The sequence below is a fragment of the Lolium perenne genome, chromosome 2, assembly GCF_019359855.2.
Source record: "Lolium perenne isolate Kyuss_39 chromosome 2, Kyuss_2.0, whole genome shotgun sequence".
Taxonomy (NCBI): domain Eukaryota; kingdom Viridiplantae; phylum Streptophyta; class Magnoliopsida; order Poales; family Poaceae; genus Lolium; species Lolium perenne.
Window position 1 is genome coordinate 242,803,953 of NC_067245.2, and position 15,513 is coordinate 242,819,465.

General features: G+C 47.2%; 1 protein-coding gene and 1 long non-coding RNA gene across 2 annotated transcripts; one reads left to right on the forward strand and one right to left on the reverse strand.

The window, feature by feature from the left end:
- Window positions 1–2,465: 2,465 nt before the first annotated feature.
- LOC127335435 (uncharacterized) lies at window positions 2,466–4,391 on the forward strand. Its single transcript, XR_007872787.1, has 2 exons — window positions 2,466–3,333; window positions 3,968–4,391. It is a non-coding gene; the product is annotated as an uncharacterized lncRNA (long non-coding RNA).
- Window positions 4,392–12,398: 8,007 nt separating this feature from the next.
- Window positions 12,399–14,812, reverse strand: LOC127335436 (glutathione S-transferase T3-like). Its single transcript, XM_051362088.2, has 3 exons — window positions 14,546–14,812; window positions 13,566–14,043; window positions 12,399–13,467 (listed from the first exon to the last, which is right to left on the reverse strand). The coding sequence occupies exons 2-3, from the start codon at window positions 14,037–14,039 to the stop codon at window positions 12,916–12,918; spliced, it is 1,026 nt and encodes a 341-aa protein (XP_051218048.1). The 5' UTR covers window positions 14,040–14,043; window positions 14,546–14,812; the 3' UTR covers window positions 12,399–12,915.
- Between the last annotated feature and the right edge of the window lie 701 nt (window positions 14,813–15,513).

Below are 15,513 nucleotides of genomic sequence, written 5' to 3' on the forward strand. Positions count from 1 at the left end.
GCCAACGTGGAACCTGCACAACACAACCAAATTACTTTGCCCCAACGTGACAGTGAGGTTGTCAATCTCACCGGCTTGCTGTAACAAAGGATTAGATGTATAGTGTGGATGATGATTGTTTGCAGAGAACAGTAGAACGAGTATTGCAGTAGATTGTATTCGATGTAAAAGAATGGACCAGGGTCCACAGTTCACTAGAGGTGTCTCTCCGTAAGATAAATAGCATGTTGGGTGAACAAATTACAGTTGGGCAATTGACAAATAAAGAGGGCATGACCATGCACATACATGTTATGATGAGTAGTGTGAAATTCAATTGGGCATTACGACAAAGTACATAGACCGCTATCCAGCATGCATCTATGCCTAAAAAGTCCACCTTCAGGTTATCATCCGAAACCCCTCCAGTATTAAGTTGCAAACAACAGACAATTGCATTAAGTATAGTGCATAATGTAATCAGCAAATACATCCTTAGACATAGCATTGATATTTTATCCCTAGTGGCAACAGCACATCCACAACCTTAGGGGTTGCTGTCACTCCCCTAGATTTAATGGAGACATGAACCCACTATCGAGCATAAATACTCCCTCTTGGAGTTACAAGTATCAACTTGGCCAGAGCCTCTACTAGCAACGGAGAGCATGCAAGATCATAAACAACACATAGATAATAGATTGATAATCAACATAGCATAGTATTCCATATTCATCGGATCCCAACAAACGCAACATGTAGCATTACAAATAGATGATCTTGATCATGTTAGGAAGCTCACAAGATCCAACAATGATAGCACAATTAGGAGAAGACGACCATCTAGCTACTGCTATGGACCCATAGTCCAGGGGTGAACTACTCACACATCACTCCGGAGGCGACCATGGCGGTGAAGAGTCCTCCGGGAGATGATTCCCCTCTCCGGCAGGGTGCCGGAGGCGATCTCCTGAATCCCCCGAGATGGGATTGGCGGCGGCGGCGTCTCTGGAAGGTTTTCCGTATCGTGGCTCTCGGTACTGGAACTATTATCGACGAAGGCTTAAGTAGGCGGAAGGGTAGGTCAGGGGCGCCACGAGGGCCCCACACGCCAGGGCCGCGCGGCCAGGAGGTGGGCCGCGCCGCCCTGTTGTGTGGCCGCCTCGTCGCCCCACTTCGTATCTCCTCCGAACTTCTGGAAGCTTCGTTGAAAAATAAGGTCCTGGGCGTTGATTTCGTCCAATTCCGAGAATATTTCCTTACTAGGATTTCTGAAACCAAAAACAGCAGAAAACAGCAACTGGCTCTTCGGCATCTCGTTAATAGGTTAGTGCCGGAAAATGCATAAATATGACATAAAGTATGTATAAAACATGTAGGTATCATCAATAAAGTAGCATGGAACATAAGAAATTATCGATACGTTGGAGACGTATCAGCATCCCCAAGCTTAGTTCCTACTCGTCCCGAGTAGGTAAACGATAACAAAGATAATTTCTGAAGTGACATGCCATCATAATCTTGATCGGTATAAGAAGGCATGCACCCACAAGAAACTGGCACACCGCCGGCCGGCCGGCCGCGGGAGTTGAAAAAGACGACAAGATGAGGCGACCCTGTTCGTCCTAAGGTCCGTTCGTCCTTAGGCCCCCTCCTATATTGCCAATGTCAACTCGGGTTGCCGGATCTGGCGAGGTGCGGCACATCTGCCGTCCACCACTCGATCCACTGTTGAGGAATTGAAGAGGTGGAGGTTGCATTTGAGACAGTCTGCAGAGGAAGGGAGGCGCGGCCTGGATTTAGAGACCAAGTCCAACCCCACTACTGGAACATCCCCGTCGACAAATTTGCGAATGGTATGATGGTGTTTAGCAGAAGAATAGATCAAGAAGAGAGATGGGCACGGCCTGGATCGCGAGGGAAGAATGGAGGAAGAAGGATTGTTGGAGGAACAGTGGCCTGCCATCGCGGCCGTCCCCGTCCGGCTCCATCCCTGGCAGGGGCGGCGGCGGTGAAGGGGCACAGGCAGGGGATGTGGTGGTGTTGGGGATCCAGGGCGCAGTGGAGATAGGAATCGAGGGAGAGATAGGGTTTGGGTTTGCTCGGGGACCAAGCAGAGAGACGGCTGAACGAGCAAAAGGAGTAGGTGGATTTCGTTGGGCTTCGGCCCATGTGCGCCAGCGCTCGGTGAACGAGTCGAACGAAACCAGACGACGAAAGGGTGGTTGTAGTGGCAGAATAGGGAACATGTTCCTCCTTTTTAAGTAGTGTAGATAAATAGATTTGACTATAGTAAATAATCCACAGTCGTGGACTCATGGTACAACTGCACGAACGTTTTTTAGGGAGATCGGGTGGCACGCCCACTAATACCGCGCGGTGCGCAACTGCAACCAATTAAGTCCTAAATAAACTGCCGCAGTCTGATGATCCGCTTCCAGAACAACTCATCTCCTCGTCTCCAAAACAGATCGGGGCCCTTTTTTTTTTTTTGCGAAGGAAGGACCTGATTGCATTATCCAAGTTTCGTACAGAAAAGACCAGGAAAAAAGAAAAATACAGATAAGCCCTCCTGGACCCTGTCGTCGTCTCCGCCGAGCACGACGCCACGCCGGCGAAACCTGCCGCTCATCCTCCAAACCTTGGACTGGGAGGACCCCCGAACGGCCAGGGAGTCGAACGCTCCTCGGTGCGAGCACCTCCACCATGCAAAGCGACCGGCGACGGCAGCTTGGATACCTGCAAACGAAGCTTCCAGATCTTCGAAAACCGGAGCCATCACTACTTGGCCTCCGGCGCGGGGAAAGCACGCACAGCGCCTCCGACGAGACGCGGGCGATGCAGGGACGGCGGATCCGGAGCTGGCCTCCACCGGAGCACCAACGCCAGAGGAGATGACCGCCATCTTCAAAGCCACTCCGGCCACGCCTCCATCTCCGCAGCGCCGCCGGCTAGCACCCTACTGCTACCTACGCTATATACACGCCGGGATCCGGCGATTCCCCATCCTCCCGCCACCGGAGCGGCCGCCGGAGGGTGAGGAATCACACGGATCGCCGGCGGCGAGGTGGGAGCAGAGGAAGAGCCCAAGAAATCGCCTCCTTTTACTGTAGCGATAGGAGGGGAACGGCCCTTTCTCGTCATGTCGTCATCTTGCTCACGGACGGTCGATGGGTGCTCGGCCGGCGACCGGCGTCCGGCGTCCATCTGCCTCAACTGCGACGAAGGGTGCGCATGAGTCCATCTACCTCCACTCCAACGATGGGTGCCCACTGCCCAGGACTTCCTCTTCTTCCGCCCCGATCGATCGGTGCCGGCCCAATCGGCGCGCACCTACCACCGCGGGATGACAAGGTATTCCCCTACGCTAGCTAGTCATCTGTGTATCTCTCTCAGGCCGACCCGATCGAGTTATTTGTACCCTTATTTGTATGTGTTTCTGTGTGTGATGGTAGTTTCTTGACTCAGTTCGTCAGATGAATGTCAGATAGGACATGATCCATTAGCCAGGATTCGCTGGTGTTCATAATTTATGTTTGGCTCGTTCTAGCACTGATTTCCTAATTTGTTACCTTATATAAAACGAATACCCTTTGGCAATTAGCTTAGAATTAACTACAAGCTGTACGAGTAATTTGTCACTTTACAAACAGTAACCAAGCATGGTACGTTTCTGGCTGTACGAGTAATTTGACACCTTACAGGATCAGCGTCTTCTGTACTGCAATTGAAGTTGGATCTACATTTGTTTTTTCCTCTTATACTAGTATACTGAAACTCAACATCGATCAACATCTTTTGAACTGATATTGAAGTTAGATCTGCATGTGTCACCTATGAACGGAATATATGATGTTTGGCTGCTAGAATATATGATTGTTTGGCTGCATATTATATAGATCAGATCCATGATTTAATCCAATGCTCAATCAAATTTCACCTACAGATATTATTTCCATCTTTCTTAAAACTTTCTGTCATCTTTTAGGGAATGGAAGCAATACTGAGGAAATATGAACCATGAGAACGTATTAATGATGATGAGGATGACATCTATGGCAATTACTCAGATGGTCTCTGTGTCAAGGGTGATAATGACGATTATGGTGATGAGCAGTAAGAACCATGTGGCGATAAGCATGATGATATCAATGTGATGATGGTGATTATTAGTGATGAGTCTAATGATCTTTAAGGCATGCAACAACGTGGAGTTCTGAAGCTTGTGGGCAATTTAGTTATGCAAATTGTTAGACCATTATTATATCTTAGTTACTATTATGTAGTGCATACGGTACTTCCTTATGGATAATATACTTTTCGAGGCTATGCGAAATATGTAATTTAGTCATGTGTGATTTGTGGTTGTGTAAATATGAGATGTTTTAATAATATATGCTAATATTCTGAAACGCTTGAATCGTTCTTTCCTATTGCGCAACACCACTCCGTGAAAGAAAAACCATGAGGGTGATCATGTCTCAACTATAGGAATTCCCCTACATGGCGTATTAACCGTCGATAATCATACTAGTTCTACTCTTGGTTATACTAACTCCGTCGACTATAATCAAAACCGATGGGAGGGCAGAACCGTCGGAAAGAAAATACCCGACGAGGAACCGTCGGCCATAAGCACTGTCGAGTTACTGATGGGCGGATGGTGATCATAGCATGTCCGACGGTTCACCGTCGGCTTAGTACCGTGGGCAAATATATTACCCGACCGTACCGTCGGCTATGAGAGTAATGGCCGACCGAGCATAACCGACGGGAGATGTCCGACGGTAGACCGTCGGTTATAACAATATCCTACGGTGAACTAAAATATCCGACGGTAATTGGACCCTCGGCTAAAAGGGGATATCTAGTAGTGACCGTCTTCCTTGTTGTTCAACCCATACTAGAAAATATCTAGACCTTAGAGAGACCAATCATGCAAACCAAATTTTAACAAGCTCTATGTATTTCTTCACTAATAGGTGCAAAGTATATGATGCAAGAGCTTAAACATGAGCACAATAATTGCCAAGTATCACATTATTCAAGATATTATACCAATTACCACATGTAGCATTTTCCGTTTCCAACCATATAACAATTTAACGAAGCAGTTCAACCTTCGCCATGAATATTATGAGTAAAGCCTAAGGACATATTTTTTCATATGCAACAGCGGAGCGTGTCTCTCTCCCACACAATGAATGCTAGGATCCAACTTTATTCAAACAAAACAAAAATAAAAACATACAGACGCTCCAAGTAAAGCACATAAGATGTGATGGAATAAAAATATAGTTTCACTAGAGGAACCTGATAATGTTGTCGATGAAGAAGGGGATGCCTTGGGCATCCCCAAGCTTAGACGCTTGAGTCTTCTTGAAATATGCAGGGATGAACCACCGGGGTATCCCCAAGCTTAGAGCTTTCACTCTCCTTGATCATATTGTATCATCCTCCTCTCTTGATCCTTGAAAACTTCCTCCACACCAAACTCAAAACAACTCATTAGAGGGTTAGCGCATAATAAAAATTCACATGTTCAGAGGTGACATAATCATTCTTAACACTTCTGGACATTGCACAAAGCTACTGAAAGTTAATGGAATAAAGAAATCCATCCAGCATAGCAAAATAGGCAATGCGAAATAAAAGGCAGAATCTGTCAAAACAGAACAGTCCGTAAAGACGAATTTTATAGGTGCACCAGACTTGCTCAGATGAAAATGCTCAAACTGAATGAAAGTTGCGTATATATCGGAGGATCACTCACGTAAATTGGCAGAATTTTCTGAGTTACCTACAGAAACTACTGCTCAAATTCGTGACAGCAAGAAATCTGTTTCTGCGCAGCAATCCAAATCTAGTATGAACCTTACTATCAAAGACTTTACTTGGCACAACAATGCAACAAAACTAAGATAAGGAGAGGTTGCTACAGTAGTAAAAACTTCCAACACTCAAATATAAAACAAAAAATGTTGTAGTAAAATCATGGGTTGTCTCCCATAAACACTTTTCTTTAACGCCTTTCAGCAAGGCGCAGAAAGTGTGTATCAAGTATTATCAAGAGGTGATGCATCTACAGCGGGGTTTGGAGTTTTCTCAACTATGTATTGTATCTTATCTATGTAAGTTTCAGAGGCTCCCTTTTCATTACCCTTAGGCTTGCTACTCTCATCAAACAAATTTTCAGGGACAAGCCAAGCATAATTATCTTCTAGAGCTTCATGCATTCCTAGGAACTTGCAAGGTATTGGTGCTTTAATCTCCCCACCATCATTAACATTATTAGTGTACATTATTCTATCCATGTCCATCTTTTCAAGTGTTCTTTTAAAATCGGTGAACATACCAAGCCTCTTATGCTTAATGAAAACTTTTCTAGCTTCTTTAGCTATGTCTTTAAATTCTCTATCAAGGACTTTTAAGACAAAATCCCTCTTTTCTCCCCTCTCCATATCAGAAAGTGTAAAAAACATGTGTTGTATCATAGGATTGAGACTAATAAATCTAGTTTCCAACATGTGTACTAAACAGGCAGAGGCACTTTCATAAGTAGGAGCAGCTTTTAATAATGGTATATCTTCAAAATCTTCATCCATGCTAACATGGGTGAAAAATGCTTCTATATTATCTCTTCCAATGATAGACCCTTCTCCCATATGTATATCTTTTAAAGTAAAATTAGGAGGAAACATAATGAAATAAGTAAAGTAAATACAAGTAACTAATTTTTTTGTGTTTTTTAATATGGCAAACAAGACAGTAAATAAAGTAAAACTAGCAACTAATTTTTTTTGTGTTTTGTTTTAGTGCAGCAAACAAAGAAGTAAATAAAAGTAAAGCAAGACAAAAACAAAGTAAAGAGATTGGAAGTGGAGACTCCCCTTGCAGCGTGTCTTGATTTCCCCGGCAACGGCGCCAGAAAAAGAGCTTGATACGCGTACAGCACGCGTCCGTTGGGAACGCCAAGAGGAAGGTGTGATGCGTACAGCGGCAAGTTTTTCCTCAGTAAGAAACCAAAGTTTATCGAACCAGTAGGAGCCAAGAAGCACGTTGAAGGTTGATGGCGGCGGAGTGTAGTGCGGCGCAACACCGGGGATTCCGGTCCCAACGTGGAACCTGCACAACACAACCAAATTACTTTGCCCCAACGTGACAGTGAGGTTGTCAATCTCACCGGCTTGCTGTAACAAAGGATTAGATGTATAGTGTGGATGATGATTGTTTGCAGAGAACAGTAGAACGAGTATTGCAGTAGATTCTATTCGATGTAACAGAATGGACCGGGGTCCACAGTTCACTAGAGGTGTCTCTCCGTAAGATAAATAGCATGCTGGGTGAATAAATTACAGTTGGGAAATTGACAAATAAAGAGGGCATGACCATGCACATACATGTTATGATGAGTAGTGTGAAATTCAATTGGGCATTACGACAAAGTACATAGACCGCTATCCAGCATGCATCTATGCCTAAAAAGTCCACCTTCAGGTTATCATCCGAACCCCCTCCAGTATTAAGTTGCAAACAACAGACAATTGCATTAAGTATGGTGCGTAATGTAATCAACAAATACATCCTTAGACATAGCATTGATGTTTTATCCCTAGTGGCAACAGCACATCCACAACCTTAGTGGTTGCTGTCACTCCCCCAGATTTAATGGAGACATGAACCCACTATCGAGCATAAATACTCCCTCTTGGAGTTACAAGTATCAACTTGGCCAGAGCCTCTACTAGCAACGGAGAGCATGCAAGATCATAAACAACACATAGATAATAGATTGATAATCAACATAGCATAGTATTCTATATTCATCGGATCCCAACAAACGCAACATGTAGCATTACAAATAGATGATCTTGATCATGTTAGGCAGCTCACAAGATCCAACAATGATAGCACAATTAGGAGAAGACGACCATCTAGCTACTGCTATGGACCCATAGTCCAGGGGTGAACTACTCACACATCACTCCGGAAGCGACCATGGCGGTGAAGAGTCCTCCGGGAGATGATTCCCCTCTCCAGCAGGGTGCCGGAGGCGATCTCCTGAATCCCCCGAGATGGGATTGGCGGCGGCGGCGTTTCTGGAAGGTTTTCCGTATCGTGGCTCTCGGTACTGGAACTATTATCGACGAAGGCTTAAGTAGGCGGAAGGGTAGGTCAGGGGGCGCCACGAGGGCCCCACACGCCAGGGCCGCGCGGCTAGGAGGTGGGCCGCGCCGCTCTGTTGTGTGGCCGCCACGTCGCCCCACTTCGTATCTCCTCCGGACTTCTGGAAGCTTCGTGGAAAAATAAGATCCTCGGCGTTGATTTCGTCCAATTCCGAGAATATTTCCTTACTAGGATTTCTGAAATCAAAAACAGCAGAAAACAGCAACTGGCTCTTCGGCATCTCGTTAATAGGTTAGTGCCGGAAAATGCATAAATATGACATAAAGTATGTATAAAATATGTAGGTATCATCAATAAAGTAACATGGAACATAAGAAATTATCGATACGTTGGAGACGTATCACACTTCTTCTCCCTCTCTGCCCGGCAACGAGTTTCGTTCCGCCGCCGCTCCACATTCGCCGCCCACTCCGCGTTTGAGATGCGCGGCGGCCTCTGTTTTGGCGCCCGCGGCTTTCTCGCCTTCGGCGCGCAATCGGCAGCGAGCTTCTTCGGCAGCATGGTGGTGGAAGGGAAGAGGAGGAGCTGCAACTGTGGGGGAGAATGGCGGTAGCTCCTCCGAAATTCGGCGGGGAAAATAGTTCTATGCGACGCATTTTGGAGGGAAAACGAAATTAATAGAGGGAACTACCAATTCTGTCGCCGACAACGCGGGCCGCTCGATGTTTCGCGTGCTTGTGTTTCGTCCGGAGTCCCCGACCGGGCCTCGGGAACCCGGGGATGGCATGGGCTCTCCGGACGGATGAAAGGCCTAATCCGACGAAAACGAGAAGCCGGAGGCGCGACTGGACCATTTTCGTCCATCCGAATAAAAAAAGGTGTTCTGGAGGCCTTATCGGGAAGACGGGTGCTCTTAGAGCATCTCCAACAGGCGCTCTAAATTTGGTGTTGTAAAAATCACTTTACAGCGCGCTCTATCCATGTTTTGTGTGTGAGGGCATATTCACCTCCAACAGAAGCTCTAAACCTTGGAGCTGTAAAAATTCGTAGTTGTTTCTGCGCGCGACAGATACAACGCGCTTTTTTCGGCGCGGTAGATATAGTGCACGACATAGCGCTTTGCCCTCAAGCTGTATTTTAGAGCGCATGATAGAGCGTGTTGGAGCATAATTTTACGTCCACGCGCTAAATCAGCCACTTTTTTGGATACAGCGCGGGATAGATCACTTGTTGAAGATACTCTTAAGGTTTTATCCCTCTTGCTCGCGCGGGGCGTGAGAGCGGAGCGAAACGTTTTTGGGGAGACTATTCTGGACCTCGCCAGCCGCCAACGTGACAGGACGCATGCGTTCTCATCGGATCACGTCCGATCCAACGAGTCCATCAAAGGGTGCTTCGGTAAGCTGGTCCATTGATAGCCGAGTTCAACAGCATTATATGGCTCGTTTCGATCGACCTGTCACGGGGTTAGGTAAACTGAGGTCGATTAAGATGATTGCGCGCTCGTGCGGCTTGTTGGATAATCAAGTCGTCGTCTAGTCCTGCCCCGCTTCACACGCCACAGGTGGATGATTTCGTCTTTCTTTCTTTGGACGATCGAGATCCTTGGCTGGCTGGGTCCCCAAGTTAAATCATCGTCACGGGACAGTGATTGCAATACTTTGGGAGAAGATTTATCCGTGACTTACGATGATGACCACTTCATACCGATTCTGATTGATCTCTTGTATTGCGTTTTTAAAATTTTACCTTTTATATCGTAGATAGTTAGATGTTTGTAGGGCTGTGTGTATCTCAGTTATAGAGGTTTGGATGTAATGCTTATATCTTTTAAGTAATAACGCGTTTTTTTATCGAAAAATGATGATTACCACTTTAGCTGATATTTTGCCTTTTCCTTCCTGCATAGCAGCGGTCCGAAGCTACAGCCGACTAGTCACTGTATGTAGGAATGGGAAGTGTGTCGAGTTTGAGCGAGCTATTCTGGGGTCAGCTCAGCTCGTACAAAAATACGAACGAGTTTAGAGACCGAGTCGAACTTTTGATCAAGGCCAAACTTTATAAATATTGACTAACTATACATGAAAATATATAGACTTAATAATACCAAATGCATATAATATAGGGCATGAAATATAGGGCATCAGTTCCAGATGATATAAAATAGGGCACCAGTAAAATTTCAGGTGACGTAAAATAGGGAAACGGCTAATATTTCGATTTTGTACAACACAAACTTCGAAACTTCGGAACACTTGAAATAAAATTCATCTTCGACACATTGTTGGACAGTTCGAAACATTTCAATTTTGGTAGTTCGATACATAGAAACTTCGATACTTCAATACATTTCGATTTGAATTAGTTCCACACAACTTTGACACCTCGACACTTGATAAACAAGATCAACCTCGACACTACACTACATAGACACTTCTAGTCTTCAACCTCGACACACCCTAAAGATCATCCTAGAAATCATCGCCACCATGGGAGTCGCGGCAACAGACTCCCAAAGTTGAGTGTACAGCGCGGAAGGTGGCCTCGTCACGCAAAGAAAAAAGTACGGAAGCCACCGGTGCAATCGCGACGGTGGAAGTACGGCCGGTACCCCGCGGTTCTGGGGCCACGTCACGCGTTCTCATCGCATTACGTCCAGCAAATCAAACCTGTGCATCTGTTGGTGGTTCCTTTTGTATCTCGTGCAAAAGCGAGATGAGGATTGCCAATTGATAGCCCGAGTTCATCAGCATTATATATGTGGGTCGCTTCGTTCTGTCACGGGGTTTGGTAAACCGATGGTTACATCTCCAGCGGCTCAGACATAATTAAATGGGTCGGCATGTCCGCGGCGGTGAAAGGCGAGGTCAGCGCACAGGTTCGCGCCCTTGTCGCTCGGTCCCCGTCTGGACACTTTACCTTCTATGCACCGTTCTGGCTGTCGGTGTCGCTTTGGCTTTCTGCCGGTGGCGCTGCCCTGCCTTCGGCCCGTCAGTGATGGCTCGGGAGGAGCAGGCAAACCCCCGCTATGGCCACCCTTCGCCATGAGCCGCCGCCACCAACACTGCCCCCAAAAACCCGCCGAGCATCGGCGCGATGGTCAAGGATTGGCCATTCCGCAAGACGAAGAACTACCAAGAGGCCGGCTCGTCCCGGGCAGCCAAGAAGATGAAAGATCGGCATTGAGACTACGTCTCGGTAGACGTCGCGCGCCAACTGTTCGAGGCAAACAAGACGGCGCCCTGGCGGGACGTAAGCCTATCGGGTAGGTGGTACCTCAACTTCAGGCGTGTGCCGGTGCCACTAGTGCCGCGCGAGGGACGCGAGCGACGCGACGAGATCTGGCGTCGCCGCTTCATCCTGGCGTCGGATCTGCGCGACGATCCGACGTTCATCCTGAACTCGTACAATTGTATCACGTCCGGGGCGTGGGAGTTCTACCGGGGCCGCCGCGTGTGTTACCTCGGCGATGTCGGCTACTTCAACCGGGATCTCGGCGTCAGCCTCGACGAGGAGGAGGAGCAGGAGGACAAAGACGACGACACCGACGACGAAGAAGCCCTGTTCGACAATGGCGGGGCTCCTCCTCCGCCTGTCGTTGACTCGGAGATCCAGGCGACGGACCTGCGCAAGGAAGAGGCCCTCGAGTTAGAAATCGGTAAGAGTGAGCTCGAGGAGCTCGGCCGATGGAATGGCCTTGCCATCCAGCTACGGGAGTCCGCGTTAGCGCAGGAAAGGCCGGTGACGCCACCGGTCACTCCTACGTGTGTTGCACTTCCAGCTCCACCCGCGTCATCGACACCACAGTCTGCATTGTACTAGCCCTAGCCGTGGGCGCCTCCGGCCTTCATGGACCTCGCTGACACCGATGATGACGACGACCATGGCGCGAACCCTAAATAGGGTTTTATTTTAAAGGTTTTCTTTTTTCGGCATTATGTAAATTACGTTATATTTTAAAAAAAATTTGTGAACAAATGCGTCGGGCCGCTGTGGCAAGTCCGACCCGAACAAGTAACTTCCAAAAGCTAGCAATATTTCTGTCCACAGCCAGACCGAAACAAACAAGAACAAATATAAATCATGTTCAAAATGCGTCAATCTCTTGGAGATACTCTTACGCACAACGAAAAAGGTAGTACTCCCACCGATCTTTTTAATTGACTTAAATTTAGTATAATTTTATACTAAATTCGAATTCAATTAAAAAGATCTGAGGGAGTAGTAATTAAACTTCGAGTATGCGCGTCCGCTTTTGGATTGGATGGAACGGCTCGCGTCGCTAGTCGCTGCTTAGAGCATCTCTAGTGGTTCCTCTAAATGTGGTCCTCTATATCTCCATATAGATGGTCATCTATAAAGATTCTTTTTTAGATGATCTCAGTTTTTCAGTGGTTCCTCTATATCTAGGACATCTAAATTCTCTCTTATATAGTTTAGTAATATTTCAAACGGCTATATTTCAAACGGCTATATTTCCAACGGCTATATTTCCAACGGCTATATTTCCAGGTCCATATATACCACCTCTCCCACCTCTCATCCAACACTCCTCGCTTTTCCTTCTCTCATCTCTCTTTTGAATTCCTCTGTCCAACACCGAAAAATGATGAATGGAGAATTTTCCTCATTGGATATGCTCATGAATTCGTCGTCGTCTTCATCTGATGACGACGAACTCATTCTTGCAGCATTTGGAGAGCGTGAGCAGGAAGAGAAGAGGAACGCTCGACGCCATGGCGGTTCCAAGCATGGGCGTCAGACAATTGACCGAGCAAGAGATGCCGGATTTGTTCTCCTCTGGAATGACTACTTCAGAGAAAATCCTCCCTCTCTCTCTTGCCGTGCAACATTCATACCACTAGTGTCCGTGAGCATGATTTTCTCTTCCAATTCAAACTGTTTTCGTGCATCCTCCCTCTCTTGCCGTGCATCCTCCCTCTCTTGCCTTGCATCCTCAGTCTCTTTCAATTCAATCTGCTTTTTTTGCAACTCAAATGCTAGTGCATAGCGAGCACTCTTTGCTGCCTCTTTGATATCATCTTTCTCTAACTTCTGTACCCATACGGTTTCCAATGACAACTTGACAGCACTACCATCGGAGGCTTTATCTCTTTGTTCTTTCGCATACTTGGTACCACGAGGTCTTTTCTCGTTTTCTAAAGCATCTGTGCATACCACAAAATCTTCATCATTGGAGGTTGAACCTGGACTTGCATCGGAGGTTTTCTTTTGTTTTTTCTGAGGAACTGTACATGTCGCCCACTTTGGGTACTTCTCAAACTCTACATAGCAATGCATTAGTTTGAATGGCTTCTTTTCAGGATCCAAAGACATGTACAAGAGTTCAGCATCTGTTTGCTACAAAAACAACAACTGTAGTGTTAACACTTGCATACAACACATAGATAAAATTAAAAGCGAATTAGAACTTGTTGCAAACAGAAATGTAGCGTTACCTTCTGGTTGAGAGTCCTTCCGCTTTCATTCAGGTTTAATATCTGCTGAAGACATCCACAAAACTTGCTTGTGGCCGCTGAAATAACAGTGAAACGGCAATTGACTGCATTATAATTACGCTCGGGCCATGACGGGTCCTTATGCAAGTTGTAGTAATCTAAAATCCTATTCCAATAACAACTTGAGTTTTGATGTGTCCCGGTCACCGCATCCAAACTAGTGTTTCCCCATGCCGCTATCAACACCTTGTCTTCATCGCTAGACCAAGTTTTCCCTTTTGTCGACGGTGTTTTTGCTTTCTTTTGTTTTGATTTTGCAAATGCAGATGCAGAAACAACTGAAACATCCGGAGTTGACATCTTCTCTTGTTCACTGATTGGGCTAGAATATTGTGTGCCACTCCAATTCACTTCACCCGATCCCCCATTCAACATGTCTAAAAACCCAATGTCATCCGTCTGTGAATTATCCATTTATCTAGCAAAACATGTCAAAATTCATTCAACAATTTAGTCTACAAACAACAGCAATTCAATCATATTCCAGTATAGGCAATTCAATCATCTGTGTTTATCTAAAAAAAATTGGTACATAAACTGCTCAAACTAAACTAGACAACAGCAGTACAGAAAAAACGAACAGAGACTTTGCCCCGTCCCCGTCCGCGTCCGAAGAAATTGGCCGCGTCCGCCGCGTCCGCCGCTCCACCAGCCCCGCCCAGCGCCGCCGGCCCCGCCCAGCGCCGCCGGCCTCGCCCAGCGCCGCCGCCCCCGCCCAGCACCCGCCCTGCGCCGCTCGCCCTCCCTCGATTTCGGTCGAGGCCGGCCAGCGCCGCCGCCCAGCGCGGACCAGCGCCGCCGCCAACGCGGCCCAGCGCCGCCCGCCCAGCACCCGCCCGGCGCCGCCGCCCCCGCCCAGCACCGCCGCCCCCCCCCAGCACCCGCCCAATCTCGCTAATTCCCCGGAAAGAAAGTCGTACCTGGCCGGCGAGTGGAGCGACGGCGACGGCGATTTCGCGGGAGACGCTCCCGCCTCCTTTTCTGCTCTCCAGACGCGCGCGGGAAGAAAGCGCGGGCAGCAGCTTTGCTTTGGATGGTCGTGGCTTCGTCCTCTATATTTGGAGGATGGAGCAACGATATGGGAGGTCGTCTAAATTTAGAGGAAGCTATAGAGAGACCACTGGGAGCGTTTTTTAGCCTCACAACCATCTAAATGGGTTTGGATGGCCCTTTAGAGAGACCACTAGGGATGCTCTTACGGAATGGGTTGATTGCGCGCGTGTGCACTGCAGGGACCGATATGCAGTTGGTTCTTGCTTGGGATAATCAATCTGGCGCATATCGGCATATGGTCTGGTCTTTCTCTTGCACCGCTTCACACGCGACAGTTGGATGATTCGGCTTTCCTTCTTTTTTTTTCTTTTTTTTTGACATAACACGGCACTTTATTGATCACATAACATCAATACAGAGAGTCTGCCGGATGCAATCCGGAGCAAAGTTCGAAATAAAGCCTAAAGAAGAAACATCACAAGTCTTAGCCAGAATGTGTGCCGCCTTATTCAGAGATCGATAAACATGCTTGAAGATAGCTGAATCGAAACGCCCAACAAGCATCTTGATGTCCATCACCACAGAACCAACATGAGATCGGTCCTGGCCCAATGAATTGACTCGCTGGATCAGTGATAGACAATCAGAAGCGAAGATCACCCTTCCATAGCCTTTGTCGATCGCAATGGACACCGCACGCCGCAGCGCTAGGGCCTCTGCCAACTCCGGCGAAGTGAAGCCTTGCAACGGCTCACTGGCCGCCATCAGACACGCTCCAGTATGATCACGGAAAACTGCCCCCATGGCCATACGGCGCCTTCTTGGATGCGAGTGCAGCAGTTCCTTTCCGTCGTTTGAAGCGGTGGTCTACCGCACTGTAGCATACAGGATAATC

What these genes read in the sequence shown, in the direction of transcription:
- LOC127335436 (XM_051362088.2), bottom strand. Translation starts at nt 14,039, where the DNA reads ATGGATAATTCACAGACGGATGACATTGGGTTTTTAGACATGTTGAAT. An exon ending in GAAGGACTCTCAACCAGAAG is followed by an intron (nt 13,468 to 13,565) that starts GTAACGCTACAT and finishes TTGTTTTTGTAG; the next exon opens with CAAACAGATGCTGAACTCTT.